At 42.1% G+C, this 19,096-nt stretch overlaps 4 protein-coding genes across 10 annotated transcripts; 2 read left to right on the top strand and 2 right to left on the bottom strand.

Annotated features, from left to right (window-relative positions):
* The first annotated feature begins 171 nt into the window (after nt 1-171).
* Nucleotides 172-5,980, top strand: LOC105703752 (dipeptidyl peptidase 9). Of its 4 annotated transcripts, none has more exons than XM_012432388.2 (13): nt 172-584; nt 702-891; nt 1,004-1,166; nt 1,228-1,533; nt 1,602-1,736; nt 1,815-1,977; nt 2,061-2,302; nt 2,385-2,699; nt 2,778-3,064; nt 3,145-3,473; nt 3,597-3,848; nt 3,970-4,242; nt 4,329-5,980. In XM_012432388.2, exons 4-13 carry the CDS (start codon nt 1,349-1,351, stop codon nt 4,674-4,676), a joined length of 2,529 nt encoding a protein of 842 aa, XP_012287811.1. In that variant the 5' UTR covers nt 172-584; nt 702-891; nt 1,004-1,166; nt 1,228-1,348; the 3' UTR covers nt 4,677-5,980. The 4 variants fall into 4 exon arrangements, with proteins under 4 accessions (XP_012287811.1, XP_012287809.1, XP_012287812.1 ...); XM_012432386.2 differs by having other exon boundaries at nt 966-1,166; XM_012432389.2 differs by having other exon boundaries at nt 702-932.
* LOC105703753 (39S ribosomal protein L51, mitochondrial) lies at nt 5,345-6,764 on the bottom strand. The gene is made up of 2 exons (XM_012432390.2): nt 6,736-6,764; nt 5,345-6,639 (listed from the first exon to the last, which is right to left on the bottom strand). The coding sequence occupies exon 2, from the start codon at nt 6,582-6,584 to the stop codon at nt 6,102-6,104; it is 483 nt and encodes a 160-aa protein (XP_012287813.1). The 5' UTR covers nt 6,585-6,639; nt 6,736-6,764; the 3' UTR covers nt 5,345-6,101.
* A 1,136-nt stretch (nt 6,765-7,900) lies between these two features.
* Nucleotides 7,901-12,159, bottom strand: LOC105703750 (Kv channel-interacting protein 2). 4 transcript variants are annotated; one of them, XM_012432381.1, is made up of 6 exons: nt 11,946-12,159; nt 9,627-9,851; nt 9,492-9,562; nt 9,175-9,393; nt 8,926-9,079; nt 7,901-8,846 (listed from the first exon to the last, which is right to left on the bottom strand). In XM_012432381.1, the coding sequence occupies exons 1-5, from the start codon at nt 11,971-11,973 to the stop codon at nt 8,969-8,971; spliced, it is 654 nt and encodes a 217-aa protein (XP_012287804.1). In that variant the 5' UTR covers nt 11,974-12,159; the 3' UTR covers nt 7,901-8,846; nt 8,926-8,968. The 4 variants fall into 4 exon arrangements, with proteins under 4 accessions (XP_012287804.1, XP_012287803.1, XP_012287805.1 ...); XM_012432380.1 differs by having other exon boundaries at nt 7,901-9,079; XM_012432382.1 differs by having other exon boundaries at nt 7,901-9,079; nt 9,630-9,851.
* Nucleotides 12,160-13,294: 1,135 nt separating this feature from the next.
* Nucleotides 13,295-18,788, top strand: LOC105703749. The gene is made up of 4 exons (XM_012432379.2): nt 13,295-13,428; nt 14,127-14,339; nt 14,425-15,784; nt 15,897-18,788. Exons 1-4 carry the CDS (start codon nt 13,345-13,347, stop codon nt 16,502-16,504), a joined length of 2,265 nt encoding a protein of 754 aa, XP_012287802.1. The 5' UTR covers nt 13,295-13,344; the 3' UTR covers nt 16,505-18,788.
* Nucleotides 18,789-19,096: the final 308 nt, after the last annotated feature.

Genomic DNA, 19,096 nt, shown 5'->3' with positions numbered 1-19,096 from the left:
CTAGGAAAATGTGAGATAACGTATCCCTGAAAAAAAAAAAAATTTGTTCGGCATGACAGCTGACGGTCACGCGCACGTGGCACGCCATATTGACAGCTCGTTGACTCGTGGTCATCCAATGTGCGCAGCTGTTGCGTCAAAAAGGAGAAAATCGAGGTGTCGGATCGCTATTTGACAGTTGGCGCGAGACATCGTGGGTGAGCGTGATTCGCGTAGGAGGAAACAGATTCCGAAGCGCCAAGGGAGGTATAATTAAAGCACCGAGGGCGGAAACGGAACGGGTCGTCGATATAGGCCGCCAAGAATAGGAGCAGTTGGGAGGGGTCAGGTCTAGTCGAAGCAGGTGTATTCAGGTTTGCTCGAAGAAATTTGGAGGTTATCCGAGCACCGAGCATGCGTTCGTGGTTCGGCCGAGCGTAGCCGGTTCAGTCAACTCAGCGGAAGAGGCGGTCGTCTGCGGAAAGAAAGTGAAAGAAAGAGCCAGAAGCGAGTCCAAGGACCAAACATAACCTAAAACTCGGCCTCGAGCTGAAAAAGGACAGAGAAAGGCGCTGCGAAGTCGCGAAGTCGACCTCGTTTTCGAGGTACGCCGGACGCGGCCGAGACGTAACTCCGGGGCCAACCTAACCTCAAAGCACGACCGCGACGAATGGAGGGCGACGTTTAACAGTGGAATTAAGCGTGAAATTGTATGATTTTAGGTGGAAATCTGAGATTCGAGGCGGGAACTGCTGGTAGAAGTTGCAGGGAGGGCGAGACGCGCGACATAACCTCCCTGTCCGGTTTGAGCTCTGTCAGACGACCATTGTACTCATTGACTAGCGCCAAACAATAAGGAGAGTGCGTCTCTTTTAGGGAAGAAGAGAGGAATCGACTATTGTTGGTCTCTATGTAGGTGGCCCTTGTATGTTTGGATATAACATCGTGCGAGGGTCTGAAATTTGTATTCCGTTTCGCTGCCCCAGGCTGGAATTCTCGACACTGAGGAAGCATGTGATTTTAGAGCGATTTGTTATACGTACACCGCTGGGCTGGTTGCTGGAGGAATCTGAGTGTGGAATGAGGCAGGGCGTCAGGTGGTAAACTAGTTTCCGCTGCAGCGAAGCAGAGGTTTCCCAGAGGATGATCCGACGGCGAGCGGAGCAGTGATATTGTGATAAAATCTGGTGAGGTTGAAATTGGCTAGCGAGGAGTTTTCGAGGGATTAATGCGATGACTCGATTTCAGGGGATTTGTGATATTGGATAGGGAGATCGAGGAGGGTTTTAAGAAATCAACTTGCATGCTGGAGGAGATTGGGTGCAGTTTCCGTGAATGACCTAACCTAGTCGTCGGATACATTAGGATCATGGAGCACTGTAACGAAGGCGGTGACCAGGTGCCGGAACCTAACTGCTCCACGTCTTGTGATCAGAAGAAGAAATCGTGGCAAGAACTGAGAGGCATCGTAAGCGAACTGCGAAGAAAACTGTCCGGAGTATCGGTTGGCTCTGTACCTAGCTCCATTACGTTTCGGTCCCTACCGGATGGACGGTAAGATAAAGGTTCCTATAGCCATGTTTAGTCGATTGAAAAGATATTCTGCTAGACCCTGATTTTAGGACAAGAATATATTTTCTGAGCACCCCAAATAATGGATGGGAAACTTCTTTACTGTATGTCGACATAGCTCATTCTGATCACGCTAATGGCTACAGGCTGCATTGGCAACCAGTTATCGAGCCAAACTTTCAAAGGTAGAGGAAAAAAAAGATGGTGCGATACTGTGAGTAAGTCACTCGCTTTCAAATCAGAGTGAAATGTTTTTTTTCCAGTGTGATGTGTGCAAATCGTTCCTCCAGAGAGGAACAGCTATTATGGGAGAGGAAAAGGCTATCTACATGGGGAATTACAAGCTACGAGTTACATGCTGAGAGCGGTAGATTAGTCTTTCCAGCAGCAAGTAGTTTGTATCAATGTATAGACAACGGTTTTATGGTAAATGGACAATGCAGTTCATTAACAGCTTGAAACAATATTGCCATTCCGATAAAATAATTTATCGTGAACTTTACTTCTAGCCAGGTCCACTCTTTCCATCAGAACTGAGAATGTCTACTACTGGAGCTAAATTATGTCCACAAATATGCCCATGGAATGATGCCCTGGTGGCTCACACCTGCTCTGGCGATCTACATGTATCGCACAGTATCGCAGGATCATCCGTTAGACTGACACGAGCTAGAAAAGGTGGCAGGAATCTGGACGAAGACCCTCTTACCGCAGGCACACCTTCATATGTTATGCAAGAAGAGTTTATGAGGTCAGTAAAAATACTTCTAGAAATTAATTGGAGTTTAAACCATCGGAAGGGTTGCAAATATATTTTGCTAATTATAAATTAGGTACATCGGCTATTGGTGGCAACCAAAGTCCGACAATGGAATCTACAGAATAGTCTACGAAGAGGTCGATGAGACTGATGTTAAAATATTCTGTTTCCCGTCGTTCACATCGAATTCTGAAGAAATCGATGAATTCAGGTACCCGAGGGCCGGGACCTCGAACGCGAAAAGTAATCTCAAAATGGTACAGTTTCGCCTGTCAGATACTTTACAGTTCGTTGACATTGAGATTCTGGAACTGCAATATCCATTGCACGTCATGTTCCCTTGGATGGAATACATGGTCAGAGTGGGTTGGACTCCCGATGCCCAATAGTAAGTCTAAATGTTTGGTGAACACGATACAAATTAACTTGTGCAATTTAACACCGTTTTTGCATTAAAATATTACAGTATCTGGGTTCAGTTGCTGGACAGAAAGCAACAAAGGCTGGAATTGGTTCTGCTCTCGATAGATAACTTCTGCGAGCCACCTCCTAATGTGTACAACTCCGATAATCATTTTGCACCTTCATCGGCTAGTGTTCAAGTGATCTATTCGGAGCAAAGCTCTATCTGGATCAGTGTAAACGATCTGCTGCATTTCCTCCCATCCGATGACCCGATGGAAGTGAAGTTCCTCTGGGGAAGCGAGGAGACTGATTTCAGACACCTGTATCTTGTTACATCCAGCATAGCTGGTTTGTATTTATGATGGAATTTAATTTGTATACTATGTTTATAGATAGGTTAGCAACGAATATATTTTACAAAATTGTAGGTTTGAGTAATGGCGTGGAGGAGCCGCTGGATCGAATGGATAATGTTTACCTACAGCCGCGTATTACTTCGAGACTTGCCCTAACGCAGGGCGAGTGGGAAGTTTTTGGGAAAAAGCTGTGGGTCGATGAAGCTAATTCAATTGTATATTTCGCTGGTTTGAGGGAAGGTCCATTGGAGCAACACATCTACGCTGTATCCTTGCGTCGTCCTTTGGAAATTAGGCTGCTGACAAGACCTGGATACAGCTACAATAACATATATTTTAACAAGGAGTGTACAATGCTCGTCACCGTATATAGTTCTATTAAAATGTTACCTACTTGTCAGGTATGTACACATGTCTTACAGTTAACGTTGTCAAAAATAAGGAATTACCAAGATTTTATTTTTTCTTAAATGCGAAAAATTCTGTCACGACTTTTAACCTTGAAATTTAATTTCTAACGTCAGGTATTCAGAATATCGCAGACCGACTGGACGGTTGAAAGCATTGTATTGACACCTGTCGGTTACTTGTCAGAGCCTTCACTTCCCGAATCGGAAATATTCGCTCCAGAGATGTATGCGCACAAAATAGCGTCTGGTGATACAATATATTCAATGATTTTTAAGCCCCACAAGTTCCAACCAGGAACGAAGTATCCCACGATATTGAACGTCTACGGTGGTCCTGAAGTGCAGCTCGTGACTAATACATTTAAGGTTAGAACTCTCATATTTATTTTTAACTTCTCCCCTTTAAAGGCTATTTATTTGAAAAAAAATGCGAAAGATTGTTCTTTACATTCTTCGGAATGGGTTTAATAAGGTTTTATCGTTTCAGGGTATGAGACATTTGAGAATGCATATGCTCGCTGCCCAGGGATACTGCGTTGTTCTCATCGACTCTCGTGGTTCTCATCACAGAGGTTTAACGTTTGAGAGCTATTTGCAGAAGAGAATGGGAACCGTCGAACTGAATGATCAAGTTGAGGTTCTGAAATGGCTTGCAGACACGACGGGCTATATAGACACATCGAGAGTTGCTCTCCATGGATGGTCGTACGGAGGGTATTTGACTCTGATGGGCTTGGTACATTATCCTGATGTGTTTAAGGTTAGTATTATTCTCTAGTGAAAACTTTTATAATTTTTTTTACTTCGAAGATATAGAGAAAATTGTGATATATATGCAACTTACAGTTGGCGATAGCTGGGGCACCCGTTACTTCCTGGAACTTGTACGACACAGGATACACCGAACGTTATATGGATCTACCACAGAATAATCCTGAGGGATATGAAGATGGCTCGGTCTTAACTTATGTTAATAATTTCCCCGACGAGGAGAACCGACTGCTTATAATCCATGGCCTCATAGATGAGAACGTGCACTTTTTCCACACGAGCCAGCTGATAAATGCTCTCGTTAAGATCGGGAAGCCTTATCAGCTTCAAGTCTATCCTGACGAGCGGCATAGCCTTAGAAATCTGGATGCCAGTAAACATTACGAGACCACTCTATTGTCCTTCTTGCAGAATCATTTATGAATTCGCTTGCTGCCTTCGACAGGCAGACTAAGGATCTTCGATGAGATCATCTCTATGGACCCCAACGATGCAAACGACTGCCATTAGGATATGTAAATATAATTTAAACGTTGATACGTGTCCACGCTCATCGCGATTGACAATATCAATTATTCAGGTCTGCTTTTCACTAGTGTTGGCTAGACATCGATAGTTCTCCTTTCTATATCGCAGGAAATATTTTATCGATGGCGAAAGTACCACGTTAAATATGTAATTAATGACACGAAACTCACACATTAACACGCAAGCTATTATCGACATGTAAAAAACATGTAAAAAATAGAATATATTAATAACAAGTGAATCGACAGTATTTTTACACACGGATTGTTTTTTATGTATCACCATGGCTATCGATAAGTATTTATAGACTATCGATAATTTAGCCAACCCTACAGTTTATACATGTTAATTGCTGGGAGTCGACTGCTACTTTGTACTCTCCGAAACGGTAATAACAATTTTCCTTAAAGGTTGCAGAAATTCATACCGATTGCTGGCATTGCTTTCTTAAATCAGGGCAAGGATTGTTCATCGAAACTCCACTGGGGGATCGGTCGTTTATTACATGTTAAGAAACTTTTAAATATACTATATTTGTTTGATATATATATATGTGCATTTCGAACGTTATTAGAATTTCTTTTTTTATTATCGATATTAAATTGAAGGAGATTTATCTTCCTTTCTGTTTACAGATATGTGTAGGTATGTACATATTGGCAGTTATACACATTTATATGTATGTATATATATCGCCCACTGTATGAATATGTAAAGCATCCCATTTGACATGTGCATAATTATCGACCCCCTCGACACTGTAACAGCGATGACCCTATTACAAGATTGTTGCGATAAATTTCATAAGTGCAGAAATGTTCAACGATTCCAGTTTTGGTTTACAACCAAAGCTGTAACGAAGTTGCATATGAAACAGTATAACTGGTACGCATTTATATTTTTAATGTATGTTTTTTCTGAGACTCCTGATTAATTGCAAAGGTTTGTTATAGCCTTTCCAGTCCTGACGTACTTATTCATTCTGTGTCGAAGTACGCGTGGCCTCATTAAATTCACCCTTTCTTAGCATGGTCATATGTGAACCCATGTGTATACTCCCGTTCATTACATTTTTATAATTACAGAAATTGGTATTCGTGTAATACTACGAATACTTTGAGACTCGTCATTGTAAAATTGCGTTGTATGTCTGTTCGCTAGTTATCGTCCATCAATAAATAAGTTTACTATTTTAAATAGCATTGATTATGACAGTTGTAGGAGTTCACAACATTGGCCAGTCGGAAGTGATAGTTTCGACGTTACCTACAAAAGGGATGATTTATTTATGTCTACTCTGTACAGTATTTAATAGTTATTTCATCGAAACGGGGACATTCCTGTCTTCGTTTTCTGGTTCAGGTAACGATACAAGTAAGCGATTCGTTTTTCCAGCTGCCTCCATTTGGTGGGCCTCGCAATTGGGAATATTCCCTTGCTCCAGATTTTCCTTTTCCTTAAGAGGACCTGATACTCGTTGCCGCTAACTCCTCTTAGCCATGAAGGTACGTTATACAATATTTTTGTGGGGTGAAGATTATCATTTCCCAGGATGTCGATGTAATCGTTCTGTCCAAAGAGTGCTCGTTTTGAATTCCAGCAATCCTTTGGGCGGTATACTGGCATTTCTTCAACTCTACGAGTACCCTGGTGTGCCAGAAGACCTCTTCTCTCGACAGGATCTACATAACCGTGGCGCCTTATGTATGGACGTTCAGCGGTATAATGTCGAAATCTTGCTGGAATAACTATCGGTAGATGAGTTCGAGTCAAAGTACGCATCATGTCGGTGATCCATTTCATTTTTAACTGGGCTTCCTTTTTCCTCAAACGATTGAAACTCTTTCTTCGTTGTTTCCTGTAGATTAATTAATTATAAAATTGCGCTACCACGAACGGCAGAATGTGCTTGTTAAGTTATAGACGAGATAACTCCAAATATAACCTCACTTACCGCCAGTAACTTGATCAAAGGAATCGCAGATATGAATCATATGAATTGGAAGATTGCTTACAGGCAGTCGCGCGATCGTGATCTGTGCTGCCCTCGGTGGAGAATGCGGGCGACTTGTGCATTTCAAAAATCAGGAATATTATAGTATATCAGAAGTCGGTATATATATCGGCGGTCAAGAATGCCTCGTACCCACTAGTACCGTTAAGGGAAAAATGCATAAAATATATCACAGCTTAGTTATTATCACTCAAGTTCGAAAGAACGGAAGGCCATCGTAGTTGTCCTCTTTTTAAGCCTCCTCGACTCGGACTCATCGGCAAAGCGCCATATTTAAAATCCACGAATATTCTCACTACCTAATTCACCTTTCCCTGCATTATATTTAATATAACTAATAATTATTAACGACTGGTATTCGGAATCTTAATAACCAAACTCCCGGCCCAAGTTATATACCGTTTCACGATTTATTCATGTAATGACATTTTACTTTCATCCGCTGAAATGAAAGCATAACAAGGTTCGCATGCACAGCAGAGTGTCTTCGGTTTAATACACGATTTGATAGACTTTTGTTATCCTTAATCAGGGAAACGTGGTAATATATATTTCTTAACCCATGGAAAACCTTATTCCTAACCCTTCTCCGGTAATACTGTTTAATTCCGATAAAACACTTTTTATATACGTCCTTTCGCGCGTTAATCCAACATACATAAAATTCCTCGATTTGGAATACAATCTTATCGTACATAGACTGTCGACGCGTATGTAACCATATACGCTAAAATACTACATACTTAATGTCTTAAAATTGGCCCAACGTAAGGATTATTTGCGTTGATAAGGACTCGTTAATAAAACCAGAACAAGCGGCAGGATTTCGGTAAAAAAAAAAATAACGACCTACGAAATATAATACTAAAGTACACACCGAGAGGAAGGTAATTTCAATGAAAAAGTCCTTTTTTATAATCGAATGAACCAAATCTACACCTCGAATAAATAAATATAGTATGTACACATTTACATTAATGAGATTAAAAAACAGGGCATATCCGAAATTACTCTCAGTGCGCACTTAATAATTGTAATACTAGATGTGAAAGGAATTCTTAACAGAATTGTACAATAATCTACTGGATTTCTTTACAATCCGTACGTTGTCACAATGTAAGTACGCAGATAAACCTACACGCGGTTTAACAGTAATAGAGGTTGCAATACCATGTAAGAATGTAATTAGGTAATAATATTAATGACCCTGACGGCGTCACTACCTAAAGAGTATAATACTTCAAGGTACAGGATAATCACAGGAGAAAACGCGACCCTCCGTAATTTGTACCGATTCTTCAGGTCAATCTCTACAAGTATATTTATATATAAAGAGATCCTTAGCGCGTTCGAAAACTCGGAATATGTCGGAAGAATTTTCAAACCCACCTCTCGGTCCAGAACTTGAAATGATACCCTATGCAAGTAAATTCCCATTCCCATCGGAGAATCGCGTCCACCTTTGAAATTGTATTGGCACTCGGACGTCCCTGATTAAAAGGCGAGAAATAGTTGGGAACGGTATATAGTTCTCCCCGAGAGCAGAGAAAAACAGTAAAACGGCAAAAGTCACAGTGGAAGAGCTCGATAAAATCGAGAATTTGAGAAATCCCAAGAACAGAGCCGACTTAGAGTCGGAACCTCCTCGGCACGGTTCCTGCTTCTTTTTATCTCAACTCCTCGGACTGAAAGTCTTAGAATTATTAATACTGGAGATCGCGCGATCCCTTGTCGCGTCTGAAAGACTGGGTAGGTAAAATACATCGATATTTACAGAAGAGTTAAACGCCAGAGTTAGGAAGGTCGGGAAATTGCCACTTAGCGTGGGCGACTCTTTGCAAAAGGGGCCGTACACAGTTTACGATTAATTTCAAACTACCGCCAGACAGGATTAATTCCAGGTGAAGCATTTAGACATACCAAAGGAGACCTGCCAAGCCGATGTACCATTTTTCGGGAGTGAAGGATGAGAAGAAAAAATAAAATAAAATAAAATCCCCCGTTAACACGTTTCCCAGACGGCGACGATGAACGGCGAATCTTGAGGAGGGCTAAGCGAATGAATTCCCTCGGTTAATTCGATAAAAAATTGCAAACCGCTCGTAGATGGATGGGTTAAATGCTCTTAACTGATTTTGCTGTGCAGGATTTTTCACGTCACATCTAAAAGCCCTCACAAGACCGTGTCCAGAGTGTCGAGGCTCTTTAGAAGCTGTTCGTCTTTCGAGCACCATTGAACCAGCTCCTCGATCGTTACCACGCCGTCCTTGTTGGCGTCCATCAGCTGAAAAGGTAGAAAAGACACGCCAGATAGATGAGGCATTTTTTACAACGTCTTGACGAAGGTGTTAAACATTTTTTTTATAATGAAAATCTCACGTGAAAGATACGATCCACGTGTTCGCGAGCTGCGACGTGGGGCTCCGCGATTTGGGGCTGAGTATATCGACCCAGCATCTCGTAGATGGACCCCACGACATCCAACATCTCTTCTTTGCTTATCAAGCCATCCCCGTCGAGGTCGTACAAGCCGAAGACCCACTGCAGCTTCTCCTCCACCGATCCCCTGGACACCTTCGACAGTATAGTCAGGAATTCCTGAAAATGTCCACGACCATGTGGAATTAAATTCAAGGGACTAAGCATGAAATTTCTTCTCATTTCTGTTCATAAATCCAGCTAACTGCTTATCTCACCTCGAAGCTGATTTTCCCTGAGGATTTTCGCTTGATGGTGTTGAAGACGTAATGTGCGTACTGGCTGGCATCTGAAGTAGACACAAAATGAGTCCTTCTGTGGAGAGGGAATTCTTTTGAGGGCGGGAAACTCACCACCCTGAGGGAAGAATTGCGAGAAGATCTGCTTGAAGGCCTCCTCGTCGACGAGTCCTGTGGGGCACTCCTGTTTGAAGCCCCTGTAAATCAGCTGGATCTCCTTCCTGGTGAACCTCGTGTTGGCAGCCAAAGTGGCCAGTTCCTCGGGTTTGTGCCTTCCTGCCAATGCCAAAGCACCCCCAGAACCTCCTAAAACGCCCCCGAGTTCTTCAAGTTCGCCCTCTGGAAGAGTCAAGGCGCCTTACCACCCAAGACTGCACGTCTCGTTCGAGATTCTCTCCTCGTAACGGCATTTCCCAAATTTGACCACGTCTTTTGCTTGCTTTCGTAGGCTTCGTTCTACTTACGAAGAGGCGACAAGTGCAAGGTACAAGATGTTCAACGATGCAAGAGGAGTTCCCTCGCCCTCGAGAGCGAGGTCTACTTCGAGTGCTTGGGGAGGTAGCAGTGCCATTGACTGGAAACAATCTAAGGCTATAATTTTGTCCAGGCCCTTGTACATTTTTCCACACATTTTTACAACGTTCCTAGACAACCTACAGCCGCGGAGAAAAATTAACCGCCACGTGATAAGGCTCTGGGAATTATCTAGAGCCATGCGCGCGGTGATAAACGTGGTAGAAGAGCCTGCGCAAAATTCTTAAGATACTCATTGATGCAGTGATATCATTACTGGATTTCGCATACAAACAGGGTGCAAGATCGAGGACAGAGTTTCTTCAACCGCGGAAAATAGAGACAGAGAGAGATTACGTTACGGGAAGCCTTCTACCCTGAGGAAAAAATTCAACCGAGGAAGTATTCCTTTGAACAGTGCCGAAGAAACATACAAGTTAATTCAAAGAACAATATGTATAATAATTTCTCTTGGAATCAAGGAAATATTTCCGTGGCTCGATGAATCTCCCTTTTCCTCAGGGTAAAGTACGCGGAAACGAGGATGAACATCTCCGCCGTAATTCATTTTTCCGTAATTAAGATCATACGTATGATTGAGAATCGGTACAAGATGCAGAGCTTCGAGGGCCAGATTTCTCTTCGGCAAAGGGGAGTTCCTATGGTTTAAAGAAATTCAGAGTGAACGTTTCAGCATTCCCAGGGGACATTCTTCCTTCTACCTCAAACATTTTCGAGCCAGGCTCAAATAGGAATAGACTTGTCGCTTAGAAGTTCCACTCTACAGGGCGACAGGGAAGAAAAAAGCGAAGAGGGTCTAGGGGATGCAGATCTCAAGATTACCAAAGCTGAGGCTGGATTTCGGCTTTTCTTCTAGGGATGCAAAATTACTGATAAGAGCATTACTGATAACGGACAGCGTTCTTGTTTACGGGGGTCGCTACGCACTTTACGGGGTTTCTCTTGCCGAAATTATAGGGTAGAGTTCCGGATAGCCTTCGAAAAGTCGGTGCAAGATCGACATATCAGTCCATATCAGTCCTTATCAGTCCATTCAGTCCATTCATGGGTGAAAGTGGCAAAAGGGGTGGAATTTGGCTCGCCGATGAGAGGATCTAGACAACAAGTGTCTTGAGGGAGTAATTGTGTCGACAAGTGGCATTCATCGCTTCGAGAAGAGGTCTCCTGTGTACTTAGGGAACAATTGCGCCAAGTAGAGGTCCTCTATACGGAGAAAAACATCCTTTAAGGAGAGGCCCTCTCCTCGTTCTCCGGTTTTTCATTATTCCAGCTTGACTCCATTATCCTCGACTTTCTTCCGGCAATTAGGAGGCATTTTTCTCCGTACAGGGGTAAACGTCGGGTACGGTTTTCGGGAGGTTTAACGATAATCTTGAAAGCGGGGATAATTATTTGAGATCTGCTCTTCGGGCGGTTTCCGGCAAAACATCCCTCGCTAGCGATTCTGCCGATTAGTGGCACTAAAAAAGGGCATTGTTCTTGTCTATATAAATATTCCCACTAATAACAATTTTACGATAATAAATTAAAAATGTTAAAACTCATAAATAATATCACATAATAATCAGGAATGACATTGTCCTCTTCGTTAAGCGAATAAAAATATTCTCAACAACCAGCTCCCGTCGAGAACGTTCGAAAATCTCTCCACACAGGCGCCCACATTGATGGGGGTTTAAAACCATTAACTAAAAATAAAATAGAAACATATAGGGACACGGAAATACATGGGGGACCGTATTACCGAGAGACGCCATGGATTGGGCATAAAGTCCGCGAATGGGGTCCGATTCTTTCGGATTCCCCGAGAACTCGCAATCGAGCGGGAACTCGAGCGGTACCACAGTCGTGTGTGCGTGTGTAAGGCACGCGTGTAGGTACGTGCGTGTGCAGACTTACTTTTGTCCCGGCTCTTACGTGCTTTCATAGTCCGCGGCGTTGGTGTAGGCGGCGGCGATAGATCAATATATTAAAATCGGATTTAACGGGCCCCGGGCGAGAGCGGATCGACTCGAGGGGCCTCCGAGGGGTCCCGAAACCAAGATGGCGGCCGGAAGGTTCGAGACTCGATTCGAGCTGCGACCGGTAGTCGATCCGCCGCGAGAGGACGTCGAGATTGGCTCCTGTTGACGCACTGGCTCGGCCGATACGCAGGCGAAAGCACGGGGCGCCTCTTGCGGAACGCGCAAGCTCAATACCCCCCCATACCCCCCAATACCCCGCAATACCCCCCAGAGAGGAGCTCCTCCAACTGGGCTTTCGGCTGGGGTGGAACTTTTTCTATGGCTCAAACGATTTAGACTCGACACATTTTTCAATGATTTTTCAATGAACTCATGGGGGATAGGTTAGGTTTACCCATCCCAGGGTTTTGTAGCCGCGCAGGATGCGCGACGCGACACGCGCAGAGAGAGAGAGAGGGAGAGCTTTCAATTGAGATGTAGGATTGATTTCGAAGGTGTTTTATGAACCGCCTGGGGGGATTTCGTTTAATTGGTTTAGTCAGGGAAGATTGACGATTTTTAATGAGTTAGGAAGAGGCAAGGGAGGGTGGGTTTTGCGAAAATGTGAGATGCTCGATGGGGCGCGCAAGCTCACTTTTATATACCAAGAGAAAAGGACGACAAGGAGAGAAAACGCGAGATAAAAGGGAGGGCTTCCAACTGTGAGGGATTATTGGTTTTCGAGTCGTTTCGTAACGCCTCGGAGAGACTCGATTTATTTGCTGGGATTTATTAGCCGGGGGAAGCTCTCGACCTTCTTGATTGATAATTGAATGAGAAGCCATGGAGAGGTTAGGTTATGTAGGGATGTCTATTGTGGATCGCGATAACCGAAGAAGATTCATGCGAGTCGTTTCACTTTTTTTTTTTTAAATCGATTAAAACCCATTTTCGACTGACAGAATAAATTGATTAAAAATGTATTATTTATGATAGGATGTATTTCAGGACGCGGCTTCCCGACTCTTCTACCCCCTTGTATTACTCTCCACCTGACCCTTTCGACCGCGTTTATTTAAAAGCGCTTCAATCCATTAAGAGAAATAAAACGATAGGAACGTTAAGCCCTCGTGATCTATCACCTCGAGGCCGTTACGTCGATTTAAAATTTCGAATTCACCCGCAGTTTCTGATTTTTGACGGAAGTTGGGAATTTCGAGGGCGGCCATTTTCCTGGTGCGCGAAATTGCGCTGTTGCGCGAAACTGCGCTACGAGTTCGAACAGGTATAGGTAGGTTCCGGTACGCGAGTTAATCGAGAGGTACACGCGGATGAGGTAGACAAACTGAATAAAGATGAATGGTAACGACGTGGCCGGATTGTCGTACAAAGAACTTCAAGCATTAGCTCTGCGATACCGGGTACCGGGAAATATAAAGGTAATTGAACAATCTGAACGATCGACGAGAAAATCGCGGAATTACCAACCGAAGAAAAAGGCTGGCGAAGCGAAGAGCGGACGGCGCTAGAATTGTCAGAGTTCCACTTTTGATAGAATTTATTTTTCATGGTTAATAAAGGTTTATTCCTCGTTTTGGGTCATTTAGACGATGATTACGGGCAACTCGTATGTTTTGAATGAGTATTATCACTGTGGCGCTTTGAAATAATGAAGTAAACGAAGGTGGACTTGTGATCGTATTGGGACTTATTCACTAAAGGATCGATTGCAGTAATTAGTGCGTGCTGATAGAATGCCAGAATAATGAGATTAATTGATATGTTAATGCTTATTGAGTCTTATGCATTGTATTAAGTTTTGGAAAAAGTTGCCTGGAAGGGGACACTTTGAATATTGTTTTAATGTTTCTTGGTAACTGATTAGTCGAAGGATTCGCTGGTCTCCGTTGGATGTTTGATTAAGTAATGTTAATCGTGTCAGTTATTGTGAAATTTTTTACGAATCTGCCCAGAAAAGGTTGGGATATATGTTTGTGTACTTTGAGGATTTTTTTATGTATCGAAGAGTTGATTTGTGTGGCTAGGAAGCATTGGAATGCCTGATTTTTACTTCGATGGTTCTTCGCACCTTGATACTCGTTGGTTATATCATCGACATTGTATGAATGTCTTGCAGAAAGACTTGTTGATAAAAGTCTTGCGGGCAGCGGAGAGAGGCGATGGGTCGGAAGTGGGAAGACTGCTTGCAGAATTGAAGCAGACTAGGAAAAAGAGACCCAGGAAAATGAAGCATGAGAAAATCAATTGTACTTCGACTCCGATAGACAGTCCTGAATTCATCGATACAGATGACCGAAACAGGTTGCAACAACAGCTTCCATATCATTGGGTGAGAATTATTCGTTTGTGATGTAAATAGGCAAGGGCATGATTTAACTTTTTCGCATCCGATATGCAATTAATTATATCGATAGGTTGGAGCGGAAGAAGAAATCGTGAGCCGTGAAGATGATTCAGCCGATATGCCGGCGTACGAAGAGTTTCGACAGTTTCTGCTGCACAGAATAGAACAGCAATATGAAATTTATGATCCGAATAATAATTCTTCAATTATGGACACTTCTATGGGAGATCCTGGGACGAACCTGGAACCCGTCGGACTGCATTCAATTGGTTTAAATACAAATCACTCTAAACTGAACGTAACAGACGGCAATTGTAATTTCCCGGATCACATGCAACCAACCGTGCAAGAGCCTATTGAATATCAGACAACAAATGATTCGAACGGGAATATACAGAGACCGTTTCTTCTTAGAAAAATGCTCCAAGCACCTGTTGGTGCCAATTTGGGAGAAATTGCAGATCCTGGGTTCGGTAGCTGTCGAGTTTGGTCCTTGAATTATCCAACATCGAACGAAATGCTCGACAATTCGGACACCATGACTGCTGATTCTGATATAGACACAAACGAGGAGAATTGGTCAAATCCTCAAGAGTATTACCAACGTGTGAATAACGAAAAAAATTTAATGGATCAGAATCGATATGGAAATCTAGAAAACATACAAGATGCTCATCAACTGCCTACCTCGGTTGGACTGTCCGATAACTATCGATATCAGTACGTGCATAATTCCAAAGACACTCAACAAAATTGTCAGAAATGGATAGCAAAAAGTGCCTTCGGCATCAGGGAAGAAAATTATTTGGAATCGTTCACTGACAATTCTAAATCACTTCAAGCGTTTTATTATAACGGTGCTCAGATGAATAATAGAGTTTCTAGAGCAACTAATCAAGAATTTGATCGTTATCAAGTCACCGAAGAGGCAACAAATTACAAAATAAACCAAAATAGGCTGGATTTGGATACAAGAGAACCGCAGAGTTACTTTCAAAGTCAAGGTGCTGTTCAAGAAGAATCTGTGGGCATTGCTGACCCATATTATTCCTCACTAGCAATGAAACACATTGCACAGAATAATGGTGAGGCAGAATATTTTACACACACACGTCCCAGCTATGATCCATCGGTGCAAGACACATATGTACCAGAAGTTGAGCAAGTTTCGACATTTCCTCAGTTAGAATCGACTCCTAATCCATACGAACATATCCAAGAGCCTCCGCTTACATTTCCTCGTCCTTATTCTGATACTCCGACACAGTACGATGCTGAGATTTTTAATCAGTACGGAAGTATCAGTAATAATCAGGCATCTCCTTTCATTGCTGGGTATGAGCAAAGAAACTGCAATAATGTTTTGCAACCAGAGCCAGATGTTCAAACAGATTCAGTCGCAGTAGAAGCATCGCAGGCCCAATTGAACAGTATGTTGGAATCAATGTAATCCGTAACGTAAAGTCATAGGAATTATTTAAATCGTTTTTCCACAAATAGAATCCTATTTTGTTAATTGAGTTATTCATTATTTTGTTTAAGGAGCTCTAGAAGCATACTGGCCAAGGTGGCTGCCAAACAATTCAACGAACAGTGGCCTTGAAAACATTTTAAACTTCCGCACCACTCAAAGCTGCGTAGATTATTCAAAAATTGAGCAAACCTCTTGCGTTTATTGTTACACCGCTCCAATTATCTCACAAATGATAGCAGCTGAGAATTCCTGTTGTTCTCAGAAAAAGAGATTAGTTGCAGAGCACAGACAACACAGTTTTTTACCGCATTTCTTGTTATACAATGATGCTGCTACGGGCTTGATAATGCCCAATTCAAAAAACCGTCGAGAGGGTCAAGATGCGACCGAGAAATTGCAAAATGCGGAAATTATTATGTTGGCGGAGAAAGACAAAATAATTTCAGACAATGGACAGACTGAAGTCGAAGAAACAGCGAAATCTAGGAACGAGAATCTTATAAATGATGCCTGGATTAATAATTACCCTGGTTATCAATTTTCTGATATTAGGCACAGCGGAGAGCCTTACAATCTTAACAAGGAAACTTCCTTATCGGACGACAGTGGATTGTTTATTACTCCTAAACTGGGCAGCATTTGCGATGATGAGATTAGGAAAGATATTAATTTTTAAGAGTGTTTCTTTGTAAGGAAAAATTCTCAAGGCAATAATCTCCACTGGGAAGATTTAATAGACTCGAGCAAGTTCCGGTTTAAAATCGAGCCTATGATCTTTTTTAGAGTGGAGATGAAATTGTTATAAATAATCTGGGATATCGCAAACAAATCCTTTTCTAATAGGAATTTTTATACGGTGAAGTTCCTCTTTATCTTGCGGAGAATTCTAAAAAAAGGCAGTCTCATCGATGCTCCTTCAATTAATAAGTCCAATTGAAAGGGCTCGATGGCTCAGTTGATATCGAAATTATTATGCAATTTCTATCAACAAATTCAGTCTTGATAATCACTGACGTCAAAGGAGTAGGACGTAGTTGTATTCGATGTAATCAATTTCCTCAACACTGTTTCTCAGGGTTAGCGTAAAGTGAATTTTCATTTTTCCACTGTGTTTCTACAATCCGGAATCGCTCAGAGACGAATTGTTAAGTTTCTAGATTGCTAGAATATAATCATTCTCAATTTAAACAATCGAATCAATGGTATAAAATTCAGTCTTAAAATACTCGCAACAGAGAATCGCATAGAAGTTTCAAGTGCCTTTACCATAAGCTGTACTCTAATATTACCATAATTTTAACGAGACCCCATTAATAAGTCGTGCTCAATTACTAAGTCCTCTAGTAATCACATCGTGCAGATTAAGAGCAGATCGCATGCGACTTAAGAGAATATGCAACGATAGAAAGACTTTAGATATTCTCCATATATCGCTCACGTTACAAAATCGAATTATGCTCTGAAAAAATGTCTTAACGTCCACGAATTAATAACCAAATGAAATCATTCGATGGAGGACAGTTTCCCAATTAATCAAAGTCGAGTAAAATACCCTCGGGCCATATAAGTCCCTCCGTAGAAATTTCATTCGACTCTGTAATTGTGCACCGATGAAAGTTTATGTAAATTTACAATATTTGTAATACACCTAACATTGTACATTTACCGTATTAGTGAATGTTCACTTGAGTTAAATGTAATATTACTTTAACTTAAATCTCGAGAGTGACATTACAGAGACAATGTAATTTATCGTGGCATAAAAATAAGAAAATTATCGAGTATGTAAATTCACATGGGCATCTCTATCAGCGTGGCTCCAACCGAGAGGGACTTTTTTCATCGTGGAATTGAAGAAAAAAAAAAGACGCCGGATTCACCTGGAATCCCTTCGGCTTGAAACTGTGCTCGAATGTAATTGAAAACCCTTGCGGAGACAGATTCTCTCCTGTGACCTTTGTAAGGATGTTCGCTGTCGTGACTTCTTGAAGTTCCTTGTCTGCCGGAGGATCCTCCAGGAGTCACGTGAACGCTGTACATTTTTCCGGGAGTTTACGAATTTCCTACGCGCTGGAATTATCCTCAGTATTATTAATGTCACCGATAAGACTCGACAATTGTTCTTAGATATTTGTTAACAAGAATTGTGCGATTAACGTCCTTGGATAGAAAAATCCAGGAATTGCGAGCTGCGGGCGCCGAGTAAGAGACTTTTGCGCTTCAATTACCGTCAGTATTATTTAATATCACCGATAAGACTCGACAATTGTTCTTAGATATTTGTTAACAAGAATTGTGCGATTAACGTCCTTGGATAGAAAAATCCAGGGAAGTGCGAGCCGTGGTCGAGTCCTCGCGGATGCCGAGTAAGAGACTGAAAGAACTCTCCGAGAAATGGGTCCTGACTTCGGGTTTTCTGGAAATAAAAACCGAGGTGTATGTATGCGAACACGTACTTTTATGTATTCGAGTACTCGCCTGAATTCTCGCTCTAGCTAATGAGGTCCTCGAAACGCGAGACTAATTATTTCACCGGCCGCTGCGATTCTTGCGCCCGCTCATGCGCAGGTTTTCCCTCTTCTTGTACACCACCTCGTTGCACTATTGCCGCAAATGTATGTATGTCACGTAAACGGTGAAATAATTAAAAGAAAATATGAGAGGAACGGTTCAAACCTGCGCCGAAGCGTCTTCGAGCCGAGGCTGGCCTTGAACTTTTCTCGCCAGGAACTTTCCTCCCCGTAGATGCGAGTCTTTGGCTATGCCATTATCTGTTGCGATTTATTTTAAGCTGCAATCGGGATTTCGATTACCGAACATGTGTTTATTATAACGATTTTTGTTAGGGCTTCTCTTAGCGCGTTTCTGTAACGACGCTTTTCCGGAAGCTCCCGATACGTACCATATGTACCTAGTTGTTACAAACAGTTGGCGATTTAATATACCGAAATATATTTCTACATTTACCATTGCTACGAATCTGTTTAACGAATATTTCGTTGGTCCCAGAACACGATGCTAATATTTAAGATCTACAGTTAATGTTCATGGGACGCAGAACTTTTCAGAATATTCCAAGCATGTTCTGGCTTATAAATGTATATACAGAATATTTCCTAAAATATTCCAAATATCGAGAGTATATTAAAAGATTTTAAGAGTATTCGTAGGTACATACAATGGTATTTGGGTATTGTCTTCATGCGCTTCATTCAGGTGTGATGAGTTTGAATTAGCCGCTGCGTGCGTGGCGCCGCGGCGTGGGCTT

Source organism: Orussus abietinus, unplaced genomic scaffold, assembly GCF_000612105.2.
Source record: "Orussus abietinus isolate OABI.00-Male unplaced genomic scaffold, Oabi_2.0 scaffold26, whole genome shotgun sequence".
Taxonomy (NCBI): Eukaryota; Metazoa; Arthropoda; class Insecta; order Hymenoptera; family Orussidae; genus Orussus; species Orussus abietinus.
This window is presented reverse-complemented; position numbering and strand designations above follow the sequence as displayed.